Raw genomic sequence first — 26,079 nt, forward strand, 5'->3', positions numbered from 1 at the left:
GCTTACCTTCCTAGTTACCCTATCAGCCTCCATTTCCCTTGCAGCACCAGAGATCTGACCCGACACAGATCCTGCATTAATGAATGAAGGAGGCCAGAGCCTGGAGAAGGACTCAGTGGGAGCTGAAGCGGAGAGGGTAGAGTTCTGTGCTGGATCTGAGGCTGGCCAAGGAAGGCTGTATTAAGGAGGGAGCAGATGAACTTTGTTGGTCACAGGGTCGGGGACGAGACTAACTGTGGGAAATCGGACTGCCACGCTGAGAAGGGCCAATTCCCTCTGAACAGTGAGAAAGCAGGGCATTCCAGAAAACACATCTGAGCTCTACAGGAAAGAACATACACTTTCTCTCAACAGTGAGGTTGCTGAAATCGGAACTCCAGCTGAATGGCTGAACTAATGTTGTGAATCCTGAATATATTTCCTCAATAATAAACAAAGACGCATTTATAACAGAGGAATATGTACATTTAAGTTTCTAAACATTATGATATACATGTGAGTCCTCAAAACACAAATTAAATCGCAGGATTTTACATAGATCAACACAGATTTAAAATATTGTGTTACCCACCACCAGCCTCTATAAAAGATAAGGATTTGCCTGTCTTTTTAAAAAATCTCCAGGGGCACCTGGGTGGCTCAGTCGTTAAGCGTCTGCCTTCGGCTCAGGTCATGACCCCAGGGTCCTGGGATCAAGCCCCGCATCGGGCTCCCTGCTCTGCGGGAAGCCTGCTTCTCCCTCTCCCACTCTCCTTGCTTGTGTTCCCTCTCTGGCTGTCTCTCTCTCTCTGTCAAATAAATAAAAAATCTTTAAAAATAATAAAAAATAATAATAAATAAAATAAAAAATATAAAAATAAAAAATCTCCAAAAGACTTCTTAATATCCTACAGAATCATGAGTACCACTAAAGAGCATATTTTTCTCTCCTAAAATTAGCATATTCTGGGATATAAGTGCGACCTACCTGTTCATTCTGCAGCAAACTTATTTCTCAAGTTTGTATTTAATAGGTATTGAAAAAACCTACTACTAATTATTGATTGGTTGGCATTTAATGCTAAATTATTACAGATATCACAAAAAGATAACTGTTTGGTGCCTAAGCTATAGTCACATTTTCTTCGACAGTTAAATTTGACCTTATGCTGGAGTATGGATGATACGGTTGTAGATCGTACACAGCTTACTCTGGCCTTCTTAAAAGCCTCTCTTGAGGGTTACAAGAGTTTGCTCTGAAAGATCATGTAATTAAACGAGAAACTTTTTTCTACGGCATCCTCGAACTATCTTAAATTAAAACTATTTGTATACACAGTAGTGTTTGTTGAGTTACTCCACAAAAAGCATATCAAAGAATTTTTTACTCTACTTTTTTTAAAGAATCATTGATTTTTACCTACCTCCCTTCCTACCTGACCATCAAACATAAAGATAAATCAATAATGGCTTTCCAGTCTCTCTGTTTTACTTAGCGATGGATCAAAAAGCCCAAACTAAAGTCAAATTAGCTATAGAGATTTCCTTATAAATTTTCTTGAGCGCTTTAAAGTAAAATGTTGTTGACATCATTAATTCGACATTTCAACAGTTAAGACCTTCTGAGAGACCCCTGGTCTCATTCAGTGGTGCCTGGGGCATATTTTCCACAAGGTAGAAGCTTCCTGAGATACACTTCACTGCTTATCAACTGTCCACTTCATTGCTTTCCCAGCATCTAGCAGGAAAGTTTAATTACCTTTTCATTTGATTTTCTCAACAACCGAAGGGTGATTTTCTGGAATGTGATTTAAATAAAAGAAGGTAGCCAAAAATCCTATTAAAATCTGACTTTTTCACCTTATACCAGGATCAGTTGTCCTGAAAACTAATCCACTTTTGAGTTCCCAGAGCTGCAGCCCACTAGAAGAGCAAACAACCTTCAGATTTGCAAACACCATCTCCTGAAGGAATCTGACCTCAACCCCTCAGGAGAGCTGAGAAAAGAAAAACTGGTCTCTTAATTGAGTCATCAACTTAACTCACTGGTTCATCAGATTAAAAAAAAGCAATTTCAGTGAGCTGTGTACTTACATTTATCTCAGTTTATATTTTTCATCCCAAACCTTTACTCTTCCCTGGTTTGCCGTTCCACTTCCCTGTGGCATGAGCTGCCCTCCGCTCTTATCTGTGTGGTAACATCCCCTCTGGGCAGTACAACTGGCCCAAAAGCCACTAGACAAAATGGAAATAAATGTTGAATAGTTGCTTTCAATCCAAGTACTAAAGAAGGAGCTATCATAGAGTTATTATAATAATCCATTTGAGTGGACAAGGAGAACCCACAAAGCTACAGTATCTGTTTACTTCCATGAATAGTTTTTGTAGCATTTCCCCAAGACTCATAAAAAAGAACATTACAAATAATTTCAGTGACCATCTGTTGGGCTGGGGCCCCATGACACAGGTGCAAGCCCACACCTTGCCAGACTCTCATGGGTTCATCCAAGCATAAGCCCACGCCCGCTCTTGGCTAAACACCTACTTCTCACATGTATTCATAACAATGTAAATAAATGTTCGTGCTTATCTAAATGGCGTAATTTCTACAAAGATAATTTAGAACTATCATGTCTACTTTGAGGAACTTTCAAAATGAACAGAGGGGGAAAGGAATTAACATAGGAATAAAAATTAGTAAGACTGCAAAAAATAATGATAATTCAAAATGGCGGCAGCACCCCAGCCACCTAAAACTTGGGGATCTGGCACCAAGAAGAATCCAAAAGAAGGTTGAAAGCCAAGAAAGAATGAAAACCAGCCTCTGAGACACCTCTGCTCAGTACAGGAATAACCAGCATTCAAACAGGAGTTTGAAAACATCATTCTAATATATGTGATCATGTGCTTTCTGAATCTTTAGCAGACGAAGGTACCCAAGAAGGAAGGAAGAACTGACAATAATGAAGTATAACCTGCCAGATTGACAGCAAGAACAGAAAACGTATACAGGAACTCAAAAAGACAAGCTGAATGACTATCTCCACAAATCCTGGGGATATTGCTATACTACAGCCCAGAATGAAAGCTTCACGATGATGGTGAGTTAGCAGGGAAATCTTAAATTATTTTGAAGTTATTCGAAGCAATGCATTGTATGTATCCATACGCTTACCAAAAGACAGGTGACAGACTGCTCATTACAGCGGTAACAGCCACAAAGCAGAAATTTCCCAAATGACCATTAGTAGTAATTGTCATATCTTCACACAGAGGTATGCCCTACAGCAATGCAAATGACAGATGTACAACTCCAAGCTCATGAACATACGGTTGAGGACAGGAGGGTAAATACACTGTTTGAGCCCCTGTATGTAAGTTTAAAAAAAAAAAAAAACAGGCAAAGGATAATGACTAACCTGCGGGTGAGGGCAACAGGGATCAGAAGGGAGCACTGAGGGCTTCTGCAAATGTGGTAAAACGTTCTGTTTCTTGATCTGGATGCCAATTATGGGGGTGTTCCATCAGAGAAGATTCAGCAAGGTGTGTGCACTTAAGCTCTGTGCACTATGCTGTATGCCTGTCTGCCTTTGAAGAATACATTCACAAAATACACCATATCCTCAGTGAAGTATCAATTACTTATCTTCAGGGTCAATTCAGTCACAAATACTTCAAAATTCAGATTTCAGGGAACCAGAGGCAACCCAAGGCAGAATTCTGGAGTACGTGAAGTTCATCTTTTCTACCTTCTACCTCTTCAACATGCTCTTTCTGGGTCTTTTCTTTTTATAAGCAACTCCCAGCCCAATGTGGCCACATCCCATACTCATTTCTCATTTCCCTGGCGGACTTAAATACACGCACAAATCACCCAGGGACCTTGTTAAAATGCAGGTCCTTCCACAGGTTTATGGTGGGGCTCAGAAGTCCACAGTTCTAGAACCACTGCCAGGTGCTGCCAATGCTGAAGTCTGAGGCCCTTGAGTAGCAAAGCCTGAGAAAAGATGGGATTTAAAAGCAGTGTCTGCTGAATTCTTAGGAACTGAAAAATGCCTCGTCCTGGGAATATGAGCATGGAACCATCAGCTTTCTTACGGCTGAATTTTAGGACCTCTATCTGGTGGAACACATCTGGGCTTCCCTATGCCTCTCAAATTGCATCCCTGTTAGCAACTACCAACTCAGAGACCAAAACTAGTAGTTGGAGACAGTAGAGTAAAAACGTGTCCCTACTCTAAGGAATTTCTTACTGTTTCTCATTAAAACTTCAGCCTTTGGGCTTCCTGGCATAATGTCTTTCCCACAGCATTTGCAGGAGGGAAGGTGGGAAAGAGGGAGAAAGAGAAGGAAGAAAGAAGTGAGCAAGCACACGGATGGTTTGCTCGAGCAAGGGCAGCAGCTTGGAATGCTGGCATGGCTTGCCACAGGGCGAAGGCTGCTTCAATCCTAAATGCCTCTTTTCGTCAGCTGCTCAGTTCAGACTTAGAGATACTGTGATAGAGAGTGGGACTGCAGGGTAAGGATGGAGGGGTAGAGATGAACTGGAAAAATAAGCCCATTTGGGGGCACCTGGGTGGCTCAGTGGGTTAAGCGTCTGACTCTTGGTTTCAGCTCAGGTCATGATCTGAGAGTCTTGGGATTGAGCCCCAAGTCAGGCTCCCCACTCACCCCACTATGTCCCCCCTCCCGCTCGTGCGCACACTCTCTCTCGCTCTCTCTAAAATGAATGAATAAATCTTTAAAAAAAGAAAGAAAAGAAAAATAAGCCCATTTTTCCCAGGGGGCATCTTAGAGCCATAAACATAAGTAGGGCAAGCAAGTCGCCACAGAAATGTGGTATGCTGTTCTGGAGTGTTCAGGCATTTGGAAGGGGTACAGGAGGAACATAACATATGTACAGGGATCTTTCTAGATTCAAATAAATATCTGAAAGTTTTTTGGTACATATTTTACAACCTAGAAGCATTTAAAAAAATGCTCTCTGATCTTTTCAAAACTGATTCCCAAGACACAGGGAATCTCAAAAACTGAGAATATCCGAAAAAGTTTCTTAGTGGCTGTGGTTCATTTTACGTGTCGACTTGGCGAGGCTACTGTACTCAAGTACTTGGTCATACATGTCTGCATACTGCTGTGAAGGTATTTTGTAAATGAGACTAGCATTTAAATCAGTAGACTCTGAGTAAAGCACATTACCCTCCATAATGTGGGCACGCCTCATCTCATTAACTGAAGACAGTATGATAAAAACTGACCTCCACCAAGGAAGAAGGCATTCTGCCACGAGACTGCCTTCACACTCCAGCTGCCACACTCACTCTTCCCTGGTCTCCAGCCTCCTGGTCTACCCCCCTGCAGAGCTGGGACTCGCCCACGTCCACAATCAATGACTCAATTCCCTAAAATAAATTTCTCTCTCTCTCTCTCTCTCTCTCTCTCTCACACGCGCGCACACACACACACACATATTATTGTTTCTGTTTCTCTAGGGAACCCTAAATAATACAGTGGTTTAAATCACTGCACTCTGGGGCTAAAAACACACACAAAAATGTACCAGCTTCACAGCATATATAAGCTAGCTCTGCCTAAAAGAGTTAAATAAATTATTCAACTTATTCAGTTGAATAAATTGAATTCAATAAGAACTGAATTACTTTTCAGTTGCTGAGTAAGAACTTTAAGTGTCGTTCGATGGAGTAGGTCAGTTTTTAAGGCCCCAAACGCTTAGCTAGATCGTAATATTTTAATTGTCTCCAGGGCTCATTAGGATTGTAACAACCTGTCTGAAAGATCTGCAGACTTCTGCGGACTGACAGATTTTTACTGGCCTGGAGACAGCTTATTCACTGTAATCTATTAGCAGCAAGGCAATGCATTATCCCTTTAGACCAGTACAAAGCCTCCAAATCTATCCACATGGAACCAGCCTCACTCAGGGTCATGCATGGCTTTGTGCCTTGCTCTAGACCCTCATGAATCTGTACTCAAGACTAGGACTGCTCAGCCACAATTGTGTTCCTATAGCATTAATTAGCTCATTCCCTAGGTCAATAGGTGAGCTATGCTAAAGTAGAAGTTGTGTTTCCCAGCATATTAATGCTGTGCCTCCCCCTCCCCCCCCACAAGTAACAGCCACCAAAGGCAAGTCCACCCCCAAAGCTTCGCAGCAGGTTGCAGGTGAATACAGCATGGGACACTGAGCCCGGGGCCTTCCTCTTGGCACAGACTATCCACGTGCTTTGTCTCAGTTCTCTCAGAGCTTTATGCATTTTGTCCTTGGCCTTATGACTTAGCAGCCACAACCTATATACGTCCCTCCATCAAGCTTCCTCCATCCATCTTCCAAAAAAATAACCTACAAAATCCTAGATTTTCATTTTTTAATAGTCTCTACAGGTATTCCTGGACTGCTGTATTTCTGTGTCTATTAAGACTCTAACATGACTTTTTTTAATTGTCCTAGTACCTTATTAGGATTGTTACTGGTTTTTCTTTGAGTGTTCTGGTTACAAATGTGTACAATACTGAGTGGTCGGCCCCATCCCTTTTCTTCCTTTTTCCATACGTCCCGTGTGTTTGTAGAATATTACGCTTTTCTGGAATGCATGCACCATGTTGGAGCAGGAATCCCTGCACTGTAATTCATTCGTTAACACCCCCAAGCGAACCCTACCTGCCAGATGTACGTGCTATGCCATGTATCCCCGAGGAGGAGAAGAAAAATATTTCGCATCACACACACTAACACTGGTTTATAGCATTTCTGTCAGAAAACATAACATATGAACATCCTCAAACATGGATTTTCCAAGCAAATGTCAGGTGACTGTTCTGGAATTCTTCCACCCCAGCCCAGAGCAGACTGTGACTCTGTTCTACGGAGGCAACAATTACGAAGTGACTGTCCCATTGAGCGATGCAACGGTCAGCCGCTGCCGCAACCTCAGTGAGCCCCTCTACCGCTGACAGCAGGGGACCCTTTCACCCCTGCACTCAGGTTTCCGAATAACTCACTTGCACTTTTTTGCTTTATATCCAGATACTTAAAAGACATTCTTGATCAAAGATATCACTATAACCAAATGGCCACTTGAACATGCTCCATAATTTTATAATTGTAAATAATCACAATGGGGTTTCTTGGCTGAACATCTCATAATATGTCCCCAAACTAAATTTTAAAAAATTGAAATTGAAGGGAGTGGTTGCCCTTGGTGTGTGTGTGTGGTGGTCGGTGGGTGGGGGGGCGGTGTTTGCCCGTAAAATGTGTCATTATCTTGAAGTGCCTGGGTGGCTCAGCCAGTTAAGCGTCTGCCTTCAGCTCAGGTCATGATCCCAGGATCCTGGGATCGAGTCCCACATCGGGCTCCCCACTCCGAGGGGAGCCTACTTCTCCCTCAGCCTGCCGCTCCTCCCCGCTGCTCATGCTCTTTCTCTCAAATAAGTAAAATCGTTTAAATAAATAAATAAAAGAATGTGTCATTATCTCAAGTGTTTCTGCTTGCTCACCTAGAAACAACAGGTAAGAGTACATCAAAGGGGCAAAGCTTGAAAGAACCTGTATTTGGGACTGCTCAAAACAAAAGACAAAAACTAAGACACAGAGGTTTGGTACCTTCTCAAATTTCTCATATCTCTAAAAAAATTCCTAATTCTATAGGTTTTTTTCTTGTGGTGAGAAACATACATGAACTCTATCTTCTTAATAAAATTTTTACAGGACCTTATTGTTGACACATTATTGTAAAGCAAATCTCCAGGATTTTTTCATCTTGAATGACTGAGATGCTATACCCAGCAAACAGCATCTCCCCATTTTCCCCTCCCTTTGCCCCTACACCTACCATTCTATTTTCTCCTTCCAAGAGTTTGACTACTAAGGATACTTTATGTAAGTAGAATCATGCAGTATTTGTCCTTCTGTGACTAGCTTATTTCACTTAGTGTAATTCTTCAAGGTTCATCCATGGTGTTGCCTATTGTAGGAATTCCTTATTTTTTAAAGCTGAATGATATTCCATTGTATATATATACTTTTCTTCATCCAGTCATCTGCCAATGGGCACTTAGATTGCTTACACCTCTTGACTATGGTGAATAATGCTATAATGACCATGGGAATACAGATAATCTCTTCAAGATCCTGATTTCAATCAATTCTCTTGGATACATGCCCAAAAGTGGGACTACTGAATCATAGGGTAGTTCTACTTCTAACTCTCTGAGAAACCTCCATACTGTTTTCCACAGTGGCTGCACCATTTTATGTGCCCACCAACAGTGCACCAGCGTTCCATTTCTCCATGCTCACTAGGATGTGTTACTTTCTGGGTTTTTTTGATAATAGCCATCCCAACAGGTATGAGATGGTATCTCATTGGGGTTTTGATTTGTACTTCCCTGATGATTAGTGATGTTGAGCATCTTCTCATCCCCGTGAAAAATGTTTTGCCTGAAGAACAAAGTATTCCAACAATGAAAGAAAATACCACCGCAGTACCTCTTGTAACTACATTCCTTCTTTTACAATCAGAAGTCATTCCATTCAGATAGATTTTGTTACAAGTCTTAAAAACTATGACATGCTTAAAAACTGTGACATGTCTTAAAAATTATTCCAGCTTCAAACAAAGAGAAAGACAGACATCAGGGTAAAAGGGGTTCTGGACATCCCAGTGCATTCAGAACTCAGCCCTCCTTCCCCAAGGAGGGCCGCATAATATTGTACAGCAACATCTGTTGAGCCTGAACAAGGTAACTCTGAAAAGTACAGTAATATCCACGAGCAAAAAAAAGGAGTAAAGAGAGACTATCTTTGGGTCAAAAAATACTACGTACAAACTTGCAAGCAGAAGTAGGACAATTAAAGTCCTAATTTAGGGTACCATGCAATCACATGCTCACATCAACATGCATCTTCAAAGTGAAACTACACCTGACACTTGAATTTACCAGGGCACACTCACAGGTAGGAAACAAGGGATGCACACTGGAAATGGTACCTTTCCCACCTCCATGCTTTGACCTTCACAGAGGATGCAAAACAGCAATTTCCACTTAAAATCTGAATTTTTCACCCTTTTTTATAAGTTGGCATCACTGACAGCACTGGGCCTATCAACCAGCATGACAGTAACTCCGTCCTCCCAGGTAAAGTGGAGGCTGGGACTGGGCCCAGACTCTCCTCCACCAGGTCAATGCTAGCCACCCTGCCCCAGAGCCTCTGACTTTGTGAGCCTCCCTCCATTACGTCAGTCACACCCCACAGGACGGTAAGAGAAGGGGACCTGGAGGTCATCTGACAGGTGCCCAGAGTCTCTTTCTGGAACTACAGCACCACCACAGGAGCTAGAAGGACATGCCTTCTGCATCGAAGACAAGAGGAAACTCTCTGAATTTAGTTCATCTGCTTGATTTCTGACCACCGGTAAGAGCTGGACCCAGACCATCCACCCATGATTCTTCTCACTCTCTATCCTCACTGATGCTCTCACCTCTGGGTAGAGATAAACTGGCCAAGAAACTTTGATTTCTGACAGGGTTCTGTTTTAAAACACCTGGTGCCTAGTGCAGTCCTGGGGAACATGTGGATATGAAACATATTATTTGAAGGAAAGAAGCAAGGAAGGAGGGAGGAAGGAAGGTAAGGAGAAGAGAGACAGGAAGGATGGACAGATATACAAAAAGGCAAGAAGAGTTTCTTCTGTGGATAAATGACAAGACTGGGAGCAATTTACGATGAACTTCTTTCACAGAATTATGCCCCCAAGTGACACAGACAAGACTGATACGCAATGAAAAATAAACTAACATTTCCAATCCTGTATTGTTTTTGAGAATTTCAAATTCTTTTAGAACAGTCTATCTCATGCTTGATTAACATGCAGACCTTACTTTAAAATGTCTCCTTTGGGTTCCAGAGTTGACGTAAATATTGTTTATACCATGTTGCTTAACCATGAACAAACGTAAACCAGAGAAAAACTTCTTATAGCGCCAAAACATTTAGAAGGCCAACATACTTGCAGAATCAATGAAATCAGAATTAGTAACATTCATCTACTCTGAAACAAAATCGCCATCGCCCACCTCACTATGGTAGTGCAGCTTGCGAGTGGCTCTTCGGGGCCACACTGATGTGACCAAAGCCCCACCCTCCCGTCACTTTCTACTGAGACCACAGACCACCCAACACGCTGCGTTGTCAGCGACTTTCCACGAGCAGATCATCCATCTACTGTTCTGCCTTCCTCATCACCCGTGACAATGAATGAAGCACCATGGGCTGCTCCTCAATCTTAACCACAAAGGCAGGCTCTGAAACGGTGGGGCCAAATCTGTAAGCTAGGAGTCATCCAAGTGAGTCCAAATGTGCACACATTCGTTTCTATTATATTTCATCAAAATGAAAACAAAAATGTTCAGTCTTCTAAGATTCCCAAGTATACATGTAAAGACCCCAAAAGGTCTGTGTCTCCTGATCTGAGAAACACTCTTGACATGAAATGTCCACCGCCTGGGGGTATACGCCAGGAGGTAGTTTTTCATTGATTATACTGCAATCCCAGGTCCTTCAAGTATCAGAAACTCCTACATACTTAAGAAAGTGAGAGAGTACGCTCCTTAGAGGTCAGGGTCAAGTCTACAAAGTCTCTCTAGTGCCTAGGACACTGGCAGGCACATTGAGTGAATAAAAGAAACAATTAAAGAAACATGTTTGAGCTACTGCCTCTGTAGATCTTTTTATAAGACATTCAAAGTCCTTAAGGGTTAAAATTCACTATTCTGCTTTTATAACTGCTCTGACAAAAGCAATTATAATTTGGGAAATCCCAAATATTTATAAGTTAAAGCAACGGAATTCTTTTTTGAGGAACTAATTCTAAGGAAATCATGTGTCATACATATATTCTCCCATGACAACTTCCCTGTGGAAAATAGTGTTTGCTTTCCATTTTACAACCTGATATAAGACTAATAGCATCAGATAGAAGGAGCCTAAATACTCATGATGAGGAATCTCTTCCCATTTCTTGCTTCCAACTACATACTGCAATGGGGAGCTACCTAAGCAAGTTACCCATGAAGCAAGAATGTATACTGTATACACCATTTTAGGAGGAAAAAACCCAGGCATTTGAATCTCTTTCTCATCATCTACAGGGACTCATTTCTGCTGTCAGCCTCTAAACCTCCATTCAAGGCAGATCAGTGCAATGCAGCTACTTCCATTTTTCAAATGAAGTAAGATGATGTAACCCAGGCAGAAATGAAGAAACAGGCAAAAATTTCTCCATGCTCAAAGTGACAAGAATAGTATGACCATGAATTTGAACAGTGATTTCGGAGAGGAGTCAATCAAAACTTCAGGTTAAAAGACAAGCTAAAAGAACAGTCTATCATACCTGGAGGGTAGTCTTCCCAAGGACACCCCATTTTAAGCCTTTCTCTTTGTATCCACACCATAAGGGCAGGATAAATAATCTCTTATCAAAACCTGAGAACAAAGCACTGAACAATCAGTGAGATTTCACAGCCTGCACAGGGCCTCTAACCATCTGGCCAGACAGATATCCTCCAAGGACAGGATGGCCAGAACATGTTTCTGGGGCCGGGAGGCCAAAATGAAATCATTACCTTGAGATAAAATTCAAAGATCAAAACCAGGAGGGACCACCAGCAAGGAGAGCCCATAAAAGCCAAGCCATGCAGACTCCTATAAAGCCCAGGAGCAAGGCTCACAAGATTCAAGGCAGAACTGTGGTTTTCTCAACAGACAGGTTTCTCCCATTTAGCAGCAGGGTAATAACACACAGAATTATAATAGAGGGTATACTAAAGAGGAAAAAAGGAAAAGCAACAGATCAACAACAGTTAGAAAATAAATATCTACAAAGACTCCACTTCTGAACCCAGAAAAAGCAGAGAATTCTGCAAAGACTGTGGTCAGAACACTGACAGATCCCAAAGCCAGGGCCAGAAGTAAATACCACCCTTAATCAAAAATGGCAAAAACACCCTTAATCTCTTCCAGGACTGGGGTCCAACCCACTGTCATGCCTCAAGGCTGGAACAAGTCTTCATCTCCTTGGATGAACACCAGATAATATTCCTGACCACGTGAGTGAAAAACGTATCTTCAAATACTACAAACACCATCCAAAGCACCAAGATGCTCACATTCTGAGGATTTTCAAGAGCTAAAATCAAATAGAGCAAGAGCTGATTTGCCTCTCCCATCTCAAGGTGGCTCATGGCCATGAACTCATTCGGTGGAAAGAGAGGGGAAACTGAGGCACTATCCAATCTGTCCATCTGTCTGTTGAGCTCTGTCTTTCCCTTCCCCTCACCTGTCCCCCTCTCCTGCTCCCTGTCTCCAGCCCTCTCTCTGAGTTTATGTTTCTCTGCCTCCATCTACTCTCTGCCTTCCCATCTTATGAAGCACATTACGGAAGAGAAGGGGGTGCGTGAAGCAACCACGTTATTAGGAAAGAAGGCGATCAGACTGGAAAGGGCTAACGTGGAACCCAAGAAGGGGAAATGTAAAACAAACCCTGACCAGTGTGGAAACTATCCTTCTGCCTACTTGTAGCTACATGTTTTAAAAATGTCCTCCTTAAGTGGGATTGGTGTTCAGCCATTGATCTCTTTCTCTTGATTTTCCTAATCATCACTACAGTTATACGGATATGCTGAAGAACTCTGTTTTTGACAATCCATATACAGCTCACAAGTCAGTAGTTTGGGTTCTTCTCAATTAAATTTATGGTTTCTAAATGATCAAAATAAAAGCCTCCCCTTCAACAGTGTGTGTGTAGGAAGATCAGAAACTATGAGAAACAGCTGACCACACGGGATGGATTTCGGTGTCTGAACAACAATGGCAGCCTAGCCCTGCCTGGCAGGTCACCAATCACACTAACGCCTATTACATTACAAGCACCACCCTGGCTCGGTCCCTGATCTGGCCACTGTGGCAGTACCCATACCCACGCACAAATCCACTGCGGTGCTGGTACCAGCTGGATCCTCACATTTCTGTCTGTGAAAATGTGCGGTCCTAAGTTGATTTATCAAAGTGAAATCAATTCACAAATAACACTTAAAATTGCAACAAATGGAGTTGAGAAAACTGAAAAGCTTCAGGTCCATCTAGAGGAGAGAGTTCTACCATCCCACTACCCCTGGTCAAATGTTCACACACACACACCCTGTTTCCCTCTCCTTGCCAATCTTGGAACACCATGACCAGCTCACACCAGAACATTAAAAAAAGAGAGAGAAAGAGAGAGAGAGCATCAACAAAACAAATGAAGAAAATGCACATGACATCAACTGCATTCTCAGTATACGAATCAAGGAATGAAAGAACACCAGTTTATTCTGTTCATTTTGCAAACATTTACTGAGCACGTTTATTAAGTACCTACTAGGTACAAAACTCTCTCTCATAACACCCCTGGCACAAGAAATTGGCCCGACTAGGTTATTACAAGTCTGTTCTCTATCTCTCACCCAACATTTTCTCCCTATTTCATGGAGTGTTCTTGGCCCTGTACAATCTTCCTTCCTGAATTCTCTTCTATAACCACATCACCTTGCCCATTCTGGTTTCACCTGTTGGCTGACCTAATTCCAGTTCACTGGGAAGTGGTGATGGCCATCCTGACCCGGTAGACGATTTTCACCTGCCCAGCTCAGGCTAACAGGTCACTTGACTACTGGGGACATTCCCCTTTAGGAGAAGGAGTCTTTCAATCTTCCAAGAAAAAACCAACTTGAGAGTGAGCTGACACACATCCCAGAGACCATTTTCATCCTTTCACGGTGCAACCTTATTTCTTCTCTAAGATCACAATATTGATGACTGGGGAGTTTAACCCAAACTTGCTTAATATTTTTAAACCAGGAGCTTGAATGGTCTTACAAATGGAAATTCTGTCAACACCACCACATTTTGCCTTATAGGAGCCAAACATTCTTTTTTTTTTTTAAAAGATTTTATTTATTTATTTGACAGAGAGAAACACAGTGAGAGAGGGAACACAAGCAGGGGGGTTGGGGGGGGATAAGCAGGCTTCCCGCAGAGCAGGGAGCCCGGTGCGGGCCTCGATCCCAGGACCCTGGGATCAGGAGCCAAACATTCTTATATCTGATACCTGATCTTCTCAACCTGAACATGAAAACCCCCTACATAAGCATGGGACAAGAAGCCACCAAGGGTAAGATGGTGTGTCAGATGAATAACAAAGCCACCAGATGAAATGGCACACTTTCCTAGAGAAACCATTTTCCCACTGGAGGAAAGTATAATGTTTTATATTAAAATAAGCCCCGATATGTCATGGAGTAAAAGGAACAAATATATGACCAAAGACGGCTCCTGGTTGCAGTAGTCTGTTGGGCTATGTCCACTCTATATGGAATTTCTTGCAAATAACCCTCTTGCCTTTAAATGTTCTTTGATGAAATTTTTGAGAAATGGTTCACCCACACTATAAACTTCCTGAGGGCATGAACTACATCTCATCCTTCTCTTTGTCCCCAGGGACCTAGGGGAGGACCTACAACAGCGTCTGGCACAAAATAAGCACTCAATAATGTCTACAGAACTAATTTGACTGAAATAATGCCAACGGCCTTATCGATGACAAAAGATTTTTACCACATTTGGATGAGAGGAAGGGAAGGTGAACAGCTGTATGAGGAAGTGGAATAGAACCAATCGAATTTACCAAAAACAGTTACTGGCTGCCATGGTAACAATCAGATGAAGCAACTCAGTTTAGTTCTTTTCCACTTGAACAAGCACAGGAAGGCAAATATTGTACTTGTTAATCTCCAATCACAAGGGGGTGTGACTTAAAACACAAGTCTACCAAGTGACACTGGTGCCCATTAAATTTAATAAACTTTGAAGAGTTTGGAAAGGCATCATGATAATAACAGTATCACCAATAACATTAAATCCTGGTTTCTATACTGATACTAAGAAGACCATCCTAATCATTTCAAGGTTAAGTGTCAAATATTTGTTGCTGAGACTTGACAACTGTGAAAAGTAGATCTGTGTGTGGGTGTGGGTGTAAACCATGGTGTGGGTTCACCTTCCCTGACTCTTAAAATTGTTACCTTTTATAATTAGCTGGACCCAAACCAAGTTAGAGATAAAAGATAATTCCAAGAGTATAGTTTATAGTGATGCTTACATTTTTCTACTTCCCTGGTAGAGACGTTGTATTTTAACTCATTTGTAAATAATAGAAAAGATCGGTATCACACCCACCTTCTCTACACCATCTGTCTCATACTTGCAGTGAGTCACTCTCCATGCCTTACTCTCTAAACTGGAGGGAGGAGCTGGGCAGAGGAGGAAGTGGGACTCCCAGGCCAGCGGGTCCAAGCTGTGAATGGGTGAGCAAGACCACTCACCCTCTAGGGCTATTTGCTTTTCTGAGTGTTATGACTAAGATATGCAAGCTGCCAGCCAAAATGATACCTTTCAGTTCTTAATAACGACAGCCAGAGCTCCATAGGCTTTCAATCATAATCCAAACCAAGAGCAGACATACATTTTACAGCATTAACATTTTGGAGTGCCTGAGGAAGAAGTGAAAATAGCAGTTCAAGACACACCATGACAGGAAGGCGAGGACAGACGCAGATTACTCTTGAATAAAACCTGAGCATCTTTTCTTTCTCTCCGTGCTCTGCCCCTGCGGGCATTCCCTTTCCCCCTGAGAATTAAGTTAGTAACTTGATATCATTTCTCTCTGAGCCAGAGAGTAGAGAATTTATTGTATAATTTTATCATTTTATTCCATTGTATAAAAAACAAGTTTTTCAGTTCAACAACATATGGGATCAAATCCCTGCTCTTTCATTAACCAGTCAAGTTCCTTAATGTCTTAAAGGTCTAAATTTCTGGGTCTAAGTTTCTCCATCAATCAGAGAAGAAAATCCACCTCCCAGGGCTGTTGCAAAAATTAAATGAACGAACTCTGTAAAATGCCTAGTACGTAGTAGGTAGGCATCAATGAATACATAAGTCCAGCAATATAAATGCCCAACATGTTTTGTCTTCTATGTTGTAGGAAAACAACAAATACAAGAACTACTACATATAAAGGACGCCAGTTTGGCAATCGGTAACTCGTAGCTCCGGGGTGCAGCCAGGGGGCCTTGGTAGAAGGTGCGATGAGATGTGGGGAGCGCTCCTAAACTCTTGTCTGGGAACCAACTCTGGACGCTGCGGATTTCACTGTGGCCCAGGTAATTAACAAAGTGACCTTTGCAGGGCTCAGAAATGAGCAAGTGAAACTTTCTCCCCAAACCATGACTCTGAACGCACTCCCTTTCTTCAACTCTAGGAGATCTCCTCTTGGAATAGAGTCCGTGGACGGAGAAAAGCAACTCACAAAGAAAACTAGGGTCCAGTGGGTCTGCCCACTCCGCGGGTTAAGAGGGAAATGCCAGCGCTCCGGGAAGGGCAGATAACCCCATCCTCACCTCCCGCCCTCCAACCCACACACGCACCTGGGGATGAATTTGGCCTCGTCTCCAAGTCGCGCCTGGAAGTCCTGCCAAGCCTGGCCGGGACTCGCCCGACCCCCGGGGGCTGCCAGCGCGTCCCCGTCGCCCTCGTCCTCTTCGCTGTCCTCGGAGTCGGGCCCCGCCTGGGCTGAGGCGGGCGCGGGGTCCCGGGGAGCCCAGCCTCGGCACCGCCCCCGGCGGCGGAACCCACTGAAGCCGCGCGCTAACTCCTGGAAGGTGATGGCGCCGTCGCGGTCAGCGTCTAGCCGCTGGAACACGGCCTCGGCGTCGGCCGGCCGCACGCGCAGCTCCGCACACAGCGCGCCGAACTCCTCGCGCTCCAGGCGCCCCGAGCGGTTCGCGTCGCAGGCAGCGAAGACCGAGCGCAGGTGGGACAGCTCCTCCCGGTCCCCGTCCGCCTCCATCCTGTCCGGCGAGGGTAGCCCAGACGGCTCTGGAGCGCGACGGCGCGCGCGGCCCGCCGGGGCAGCGGCGACGGCGGGAAGTCCGGGGCCACCTGCTGCCGCCGGGAGCCGCGACGAGTTGGCCTCGTCCGGCGGGTTCGGCCACTTGCAGGAATGTCCGGGCGGGGCGGGGCGCCCGCCGGGGGCGGGGCGCTCCGACGCTGGTCCGGCGCGCGGCCCCCACCGGGCCCGGGAGTCCGACTCCGAGTACAGCGCAGCAGCGCCTGCCCGAGACCGAGCGCCCGGCGGGGCTGCCCTCACACTTTCCGGGCGGGCCCGGCTCCGCCCAGCCAGGTAGGAGGGGCGCGTGGCGCGGCTTTCCGCGCCTCCGAAGCCCGCTGTCCCTCCTGTGCCAGGTTCCAGCCGGCTGAGCCTGGGTTGGGGCCTCTTGGACTTGGATACCCGGCCAGAACCGGGGCTGCAGCGTTAGTGTTACCAGGCCCTTCGAAGTAAACAGTTTGCTCGGGTAAAGCCAAGAGCTAGCAGGAGTGTGCAAGCTAACTGGACAAAAAGAGAAAAGGAAGATAGGGGTACGATTCCAAACTGGTTAACGTTATGTGTATTTTAGTCTCTTATAATTCTGGAACATGAGTAAACGTCCGCATATACAAGTTTTCTTACAAACTAAACTACAAGATTTACCAGAACTCCCCATTTTCTGATTTTACTGGCTTTCCTTAATCCATGCCCTTCCAACATTAAGTTCCAACCGGTTAATACACATTAGAAATCACATAGATCTTCCAGATCCCCGCATCCAAATAATTTTTCTCAGTCCTTGTCTCCACCACCTGAGAAAGAATTAACAACCAAAATGCTTTGGCAGGCAACGACAGTTAAAGACTAAAGACTTTTTCTTTTTTTTTTAGATAAATCTTAGGGAAACCATATATCCAAGTGCATGTTACCCTTTGATTTTAAACACTTATTTCAGCAGGGCTATTGTTTCTTTAATACTGACTGCTTAATGGGTACAAGATCTTAAAAATTCAACCATTTTGATCTTTTTTTTTTTTTTAATCTTACCCTGTTTCCAAGAGACCCTCACTCTGTCATATGACTTATACATATGTTCTCTTCGGTGATTCTAACAGCCTGTGAAAATGCATTTGGGTTGTTTTTACTTTATTTACATTATCCATTCCCTCCACGCTTTAGACTTTCTTTTATTTACTGCCATTTCTTTTAGTTATGACTCTGTATTTCCATTTTTATCTCATTCTGGATTTCCTTTATTGCTTATTACTTTGATTTTTTTTATTATGATTAAAATAAAGTAGGGGATTTGACAGACATCCCTCCAGGCCGGTGTTCTTAAACATAAGGCTAAGTGCTAACCATCTGAGAAACTGTTAATTCTTGAATAGTACAATAAACAGGGTCAACGCTCAGCATCTATCAAGCCGTAAATACCACTGATAATCACCATCTGTAAATTTAACTGGTAAATTATGAGAGACATTCCATTCGAGGCCCTGGTCTTAGCAATCTAATTGCTAAGTGAATATAGTTCCATACAAGTGGACATTCATGATGAAATGAATTTTATCATTAGTGCAATATAAATTGTTATTGATTTTGAGTTTATGTGCTTTCCTGTTTATTCTAAAGATTGATTTTTCCATATAAAGGAAGAGGTGGCTAGCTTGGTAATGCCCTTAAAGCTTTAGAAATATCCTTGTTAAACTGAACCTTTGAAGTATTATTATCATTATACTGTTAGCAATTACTAAGTATCTGTAGTTTTCAAAATAGCTGAGTTAATATTTTTAACTGGTTAGACAGAAGAGCTTTCTTGAAGACTGCTCATGCAACTTCATTCCTGAATTCACTCTGACCTTTGCACTCAGTTTCTAAGTTCTTGTATTTTTTGACCCGCTTTGCCCTTTCACTGAGTCCCTTCACTGAAAAGTCATCAAGAAATAAGGATTCTTGCAAATGTCTTGTGTACACACGTTTTCATTTGCAGTGATAATGATCTACTCCAGACCTACTATAAGTTATCTACCACTACATGACAATACGACAATCACTTAGTGATTTAAAACAGCAACCATTTCATTTGTTCATAATTTCATTGGCATTAACTTGGGCGGGACCAGGTAGGTAGTTTTTCTGCAGGCTTGCCTGAGATCATGCAGTCATGGTGGTTCCATTGTAGCTGCATGGCGTTAGAGGGCCTCACTCATATCTGGAAGTTGGTGTTGGCTGTTAGTTGGACCATGTGTCTTCAGGAGGCTATCAAAGGCTTTGTTACATGGGGGCAGTGTCCAAGAGGCTAAGTCCCAATGCACAAATGCTTTTCAAGCCTCAGCTTGTGTCACGGTTACTGATGTTCCATTGATCACGGCAAGTCAACATGGCCAAGCCCTACATCAGTGTGAGACAGGACTATACAAGGTCACAGATACAAGGAGATGTACTTTATTAGAGGCCCTTACTGTAACAATATACCATACCTAGGGTACTGGGCTAGTCTCTAAGACATTCTGTCAGGTTCCTGTCCTGCCGACCTTCTGTTCATTCTACACAACCACAACTGGACAGTCCTTCTCAAACACCAATTAGTCTGTCATCCTAGAGCTCAGCTGTTCTCAATCTGTGATAATTTTGTTACCCAGGAGACATTTGGCAATGTTTGGAGACACTTTTGGTTGTCACAATTTGTAAAGGGGAAGATGCTACTAACATCTAGTAGGTAGAGGCCAGAGATGCTGCTAAGCATCCTGTCATACTCAGGGCTAGCTTCCCATGACAAAGAATTATCTGGCCAAAAATGTCAATAAAGGTTAAGAAAACCTACATACTAGCTCATAAATTCCCAGAGGTTCCCCAATTAAAAGAGAACCAAGGGTAAACTCTTCAGCTGGGCATTCAGAGTCCTCTATGATCTAGTCCCACTTCATATACCCAAATATCTCTCCCTTTAGTTTCCATCAGTGCTCCTACTATCCCCAAATATGCCACCCTCGATTACATAATTAACATAATAGCTTCTTCTGGTCGTCACAAAATGTAAATATCAAGCTTCAGTTTTCCCCTCTTCTGTCTAACCAAACCATTTCCCAGCCCCAGTGAAAGAGTTGGATCCTTCCTACCAAAGTTTCCACAATTTCATTGTGACCTGTCACTTACAAAGACATTGCTTAGTATGGATTATGTCAGCTCAAATAAACAGGCCACAGGAATATTCTTCTTTTTCTTTTTTTTTTTTTTTTTTAAGATTTTATTTATTTGACAGAGAGAGAGATAGCGAGAGCAGGAACACAAGCAGGGGGAGTGGGAGAGGGAGAAGCAGGCTTCCCGCCGAGCAGGGAGCCCGATGTGGGACTCGATCCCGGGACCCCGGGATCATGACCTGAGCCGAAGGCAGACGCTTAACGACTGAGCCACCCAGGCGCCCAGGAATGTTCTTTTTTTTTCATGGTTTAATTTTTCAAGTTAAAATTCCTTGCCATCTGGAATTTGGTTTGGGTCAGGTGTGAGTTGTAGATTTAACTTTATTTTATTTTTTTAAGATTTTATTTATTTATTTGACAGAGAGAGACCCAGTGAGAGAGGGAACACAAACAGGGGGGAGTGGGAGGGGGAGAAGCAGGCTTCCCGCCAAGCAGGGAGCCCAATGTGGGGCTCTATCCCAGGACCCTGGGACCATGACCTGAGCTGAAGGCAGACGTAGGGTTAAGACAAAGTCTTAACGACTGAGCCACCCAGGCGCCCCTAGATTTAACTTTACTATTTTTCTGGATTTCTACCTAGTTGTCTTAACACTGTTTATTCAACTATCCCTTCCCCATGGATTTAAATGTCACTTTTGGCATATACTTAATTCCTCTCTGTATTTGGGTTTATTTCTGGACTTTCTAGTCAGTTCTATTAAGGAATCACATTTTGAAAGGACTCTTGAGCTTATAAAAAGATTCCTAAATTTCCTATTAGGTTGCCTTTCATATTTTAAGTGTTTGTTTATACATCATTAAGTATATGGCAGAGAAGATCAGGGAAGAGTGAGGAGAAGGCAATGAAGTTTAAGACTAATTTGTTGGGCACAGGTACAAATTGACAACCGTCTGAAATTGTCATGTAAATCAGCAAGGAAACAGTTGATTTATAGAAAGAGTAAGGAACCTCTTGTTTATGTAAAACCTGAGATGCTTCTGCAAAGCCACTCACAAGTTACTGAGGAATGCTTTTGAATATCCTCAGCAATGTACTCAGGGGAAGGCCAGGGTTATATAATCTGTCTCTAATTTTTTCAAGAAAGAGGGAGAAGAAAGAAATAGGAAGCATTTCTTTTCTGTTCTAGCATCCAGAAACAGCGAGTGAGAAATTGGAGATAACAGTGCAACCTTTGAAAGCCAATGAATTGGTAGGTAAAGAGAGCTTGCCTGTATTTATCAGCATGACTTTGAGAAAGATCAGCTTGCTCTGTGGCTACCCAAGGATTTCAGAAATCAGAGATAATCTTGTTAGAGTGTGTTTCTCAAAACAGTGAAAAGATACTACGGTGACCAAATACACTTCTAAAACACAAATAAATTTGGAAAAGAATCCTACTCTATCTCTTCTTGGATGAGATAAAGAAAGCTGTTTATACTTGCTTAAGCTAAAATTTCCGAAATGTATTTGACTATGGAAGTAGGGTTTTTGGTTTGGTTTGGTTTTTGTTTCAGTCTCTGAGGGCTTTCCACCACGTTAGTGATCTTGAGAAAATACTTCGGGAAACCAATGACCAGAGTAATGAGTCATGAGAAATTATCCCTTTGCCACTATATCATAAATTGACCCAATTTCCTACAACGGGGAATGAGCACCACCCTTTAACCTCCTCTTCACCCAGTAAAATGGAAGAGGCTTTTAATGGAAGCCTGTTGTAATCTACACTATAAGATTTCCCTCAGGTACAAGAGCCTTCCTCAAAGTCACTTAACACTCCAGTTACTCTGCCTTAGAAAGATCCAATAAGCCTGTTAAGATGGAACAAGATATCCAAGTAATGGCATACCACTGAGGGACCAATTAGAAGATTCAGAAATTCTCAAACATAGGCGCCCTGCAAGACCTTGAGTCTTAGTTCTCTCATGAATATCTGCCATGGCTTGCTGTTCCTAAGGAAGTTACGAGAAAATTTTGAATATTTTACAAAAAAAGAATGTGTCAGCAAATTTACATCATAGTGATTCACTTACTCTTTATGTAAATCTGGAAAAGGGAGAAAAGAATAATGTAACACCCATATACCCAAAATTGCAAATATGAACATTTTATCAGATCTATTTTTTTTAGAAAATACAGCATTATGGATCGATCCAGATGAACTTCCTCTTTGATTGCATATTGTTTCTGTAATCAGTATATAGCATTGTTGTGTGTGTATACGTGTTGGCAGTTATCAGACTTTGGGAAATCTTGAATTATAAACAATTAAATAACTCTATAATGTGCTAAACAGTATAAACATCATTTCACAAACCAGAGCAGGGTAGACATTCAGTGCTAGAACTGAGTGAGAAGTGTTGAGCTTCAAATTTCTAATCCCCTTTTTTGATGACCAAGCAAAGCTCCTATGTCATTTTCCCACATTAGAAAACTGTCTCTTACATACATCTTGCTTCATTCAGAACAAAAGTTTGCATTTCATATTACATATGAAGGTAATAGAAAGAGAAATTCAGTGCAGTGAAAACACATCCATCTCAGTTCAGCTTTTGGACAGTAAAACAAAAAGCAACCGTGGTAAGCAGAACTCTGCAGTGGCCCCAAAATCCCACTCCTTGGTGTACATGCTCTATATAATCCCTTCCTTTTCAAAGTGAGCAGATCTTACAAATGCAATGGGATAGTCAGTCTTGTGATTACATTATGTTAAGAAGACTGTCTGAGCAGCCTGGAGGGAGATTCTCCTGCTGGTCTTGAAGAAGTAGCTGCCATGCTGTGAGAGAGCTCTATGGCTAGGACCTCAGGGGTTAGATTTAATGTGATTACTTTGTCTTTTCTTGAGTTTCCTGTAAATCATTCAGCCTGTACTCTAACATGCCTAGCTCCTTTTGCTCAGCATAATGATTTTAGATTGATTCGTGTTGTTTCAGATTTTAGTAATTCATTCCTCTCTGGTAATGAGTAGGATTATGTCATACATATACACCACAGTGTGTTTATTCATTATTTTTTTTTAATTGACATTTGGGATATTTCCAGGTTTTGACTATTATTAATAAAGCTACTATAACAATTACATCCAAGTCTTTGTATGAAGGAACATGTGTCCATTTCTCTTGGGTAAATTCCTAGGAGTGAGATTTCTGGATCATATGGTAGGTATATGTTTAGCTTTATAAGCAAATGAATAAGTGTTTTCCAAAGTGACTAAAATTTTACATTCCCACCAGTAGTATAAGAGAGTTCTAGTTGCTCCACATTCTTGTCTTGGTGCTATCAGTCTTTTTAATTGAAGCAATTCTAATGGATGGGTATTGGTATCCCATTGTGCTTTTAATTTGCATTTCCCTGATGACTGTGATATTGTATAACTTTTCATATGCTTATCGGCCATTCTTGTATTTTCTTTAATGAAATGTCTGTTCAGATCATGTGTCATTTTTACTAGGTTGCCATCTTATTGAGTTGTACGTGTTCTTTCTATATTCTGGAAACAAGTCCTCTGTCATTTATATGTACTTTGAAAATCTTCTCCCAGGGGCGCCTGGGTGGCTCAGTCGTTAAGCGGCTGCCTTCGGCTCAGGTCATGATCCCAGAGTCCTGGGACCGAGCCCCACATCGGGCTCCCTGCTCAGCGGGAAGCCTGCTTCTCCCTCTCCCACTCCCCCTGCTTGTGTTCCTGCTCTCGCTGTCTCTGTCTCTGTCAAATAAATAAATAAAATCTTAAAAAAAAGAAAATCTTCTCCCATTCTGTGCTTTGCCTTTTCATTTTCTTAATGGTGTCTTTGAAGAGCAGATGGTTTTAGTTTTGATAAAATTCAATTTATCAATATTTTATTTTGGAGTTTATATTTTTGTGACCCATCCAGCAAACCTCTGTCTACCTAGAGTTGCAAAGATATTTATGTTTTCTTCTAGAAATGTAGATTTCTCATTTACTATTGCATCTGTGATCCATTTTGAGTTAATTTGTATATTGAGTGAGTTTAAAGTTGAATTTTATTTTTTTTTTCTATATGGATATCCAGGTCTTCCAGCACTATTTTTTGAAAAAATGATCCTCTCCCCATTGAATCACCTTTGTCAGAAATCAAATGATCATTCATGTGTGGGTCTATTTCTGGACTTTTTATTCTGTCCTATTGACTTGTACATTTATCCTTTCACCAACACCGTATGGTCTTGATCACATTGCTTGATAGTAAGTCTCAAAATCATGTAGGATAAGTCCTATAGCTTCGTTATTCTTTTTCCAAATTGTTTTGGATATTCCTTGGTCTTAGGTATTTCCATATAAATTTTAAGATTGGTTTTTCCATAGAGCTACCATATGATCCAGCAATTGCACTCCTGGGTATTTACCCCAAAGATACAAAAGTAGGGACCCGAAAGGGTACGTGCACCGCGATGTTTATAGCAGCAATGTCCACAATAGCCAAACTGTGGAAAGAGCCAAGATGTCCATCAACAGATGAATGGATAAAGAATAGGTGGTATATATATACAATGGAATATTATGCAGCCATCAAAAGGAATGAGATCTTGCCATTTGCAACGACGTGGATGGAACTGGAGGGTATTATGCTGAGCGAAATAAGGCAAACAGAGAAAGACATGTGACCTCACTGATATGAGGAATTCTTAATCTCAGGAAACAAACTGAGGGTTGCTGGAGTGGGGGGTGGGGTGGGAGGGATGGGGTGACTGGGTGATGGACACTGGGGAGGGTATGTGTTCTGGTAAGCGCTGTGAATTGTGCAAGACTGTTGAATCTTAGATCTGTACCTCTGAAACAAATAATGCAATATATGTTAAGGAAGAAAAAAAGAAGAAGAAGAATGTAGCAGGAGGGGAAGAATGAAGGGGGGAAATCGGAGGGGTAGATGAACCATGAGAGACGATGGACTCTGAAAAACAAACTGAGGGTTCTAGAGGGGAGGGGGTTGGGAGGATGGGTTAGCCTGGTGATGGGTATTGAGGAGGGCACGTTCTGCATGGAGCACTGGGTGTTATGCACAAACAATGAATCATGGAACACTATATCTAAAACTAATGATGTAATGTATGGGGATTAACATAACAATAAAAAAATTAAAATTCTTAAAAAAAAAAAAGATTGGTTTTTCAATATATACATATATATCTGACATTGTGATTATGTTGAATCTTGTAGATCAATTTTAAGAGAACTGATATCTTAATATTAAGTCTGCCTGTCAATGAACATGTTATATCCCTCATTTGTTTGTTGCCAGCATATAAAATTCAATTGATTTTGGAATTATGACAAACTTGTATTCTGAGACCTTGCTCAACTCACTTATTAGTTCTAGTAGTGATTTGGTAGAATTCTTAGAATTTTCTCCTTTCACAGTCATATCATCTGTGGGAGAAAAAGGATAGTTTTACTTCTTCATTTCCCATCTGTATGTGTTTTCTTTTTCTTGCTTTATTGCACTGGTTGGGACTTCTAGTACAATGTAGAATTACAGTAGTAAGAACAGATCTCCTTGCTTTGTTCCTAATCACAGGGGAATCATTCACTCTTCCACTGTTAATTGTAATGTTAACAGTAGGGATTTTTATACATGCTCTTTATAGGGTTTAGGAATTTCTCCTCTATTCCTACATTGCTGAGACTATTTATCATGGGTGGATTTTGGATTTTGTTAGATGCTTCCAGCATCTATGTAGATGATCGTGGTTTTTTTCCTTCATTATCCTGTTAATGTGGTGAATTATACTGATGAATTTTCAAATTTTAGCCCAGCTTTTACTTTCATAGAGAGGGTCTCAGGGCTTCTTCACATGGTCCCTCCCTCAAGATAGTTGGACTTCTTTCACGGTGCCTCAGGGCTCCAACAATGAGTGTTCAAAGAGTCTTGGGCCAGGGCTGCAAGGCTTCTTACAGCCTAGCCTCAGAAACCTTAAATGTTAG

General features: G+C 42.1%; 1 protein-coding gene and 1 long non-coding RNA gene across 3 annotated transcripts in view; one reads left to right on the forward strand and one right to left on the reverse strand.

Annotated features, from left to right (window-relative positions):
* RASEF (RAS and EF-hand domain containing) overlaps positions 1-17,043 on the reverse strand; it is a 79,159-nt gene extending 62,116 nt beyond the window's left edge. Inside the window, exon 1 of one of the 2 annotated variants that reach the window (XM_036107508.2) lies at positions 16,522-17,043. In XM_036107508.2, coding sequence (XP_035963401.2) covers positions 16,522-16,943 — 422 coding nt within the window. In that variant the 5' untranslated portion in view covers positions 16,944-17,043. The remainder of the gene's footprint in view (positions 1-16,521) is intronic. The other variant, XM_036107503.2, reaches the window with a different exon arrangement.
* Positions 17,044-17,173: 130 nt separating this feature from the next.
* Positions 17,174-26,079, forward strand: part of LOC144380147 (uncharacterized) — a 68,248-nt gene continuing 59,342 nt past the window's right edge. The window contains exon 1 of the long non-coding RNA XR_013443952.1: positions 17,174-17,276. This is a non-coding gene — a long non-coding RNA (uncharacterized LOC144380147). The remainder of the gene's footprint in view (positions 17,277-26,079) is intronic.

The sequence above is a fragment of the Halichoerus grypus genome, chromosome 14, assembly GCF_964656455.1.
Source record: "Halichoerus grypus chromosome 14, mHalGry1.hap1.1, whole genome shotgun sequence".
NCBI classification, from domain to species: domain Eukaryota; kingdom Metazoa; phylum Chordata; class Mammalia; order Carnivora; family Phocidae; genus Halichoerus; species Halichoerus grypus.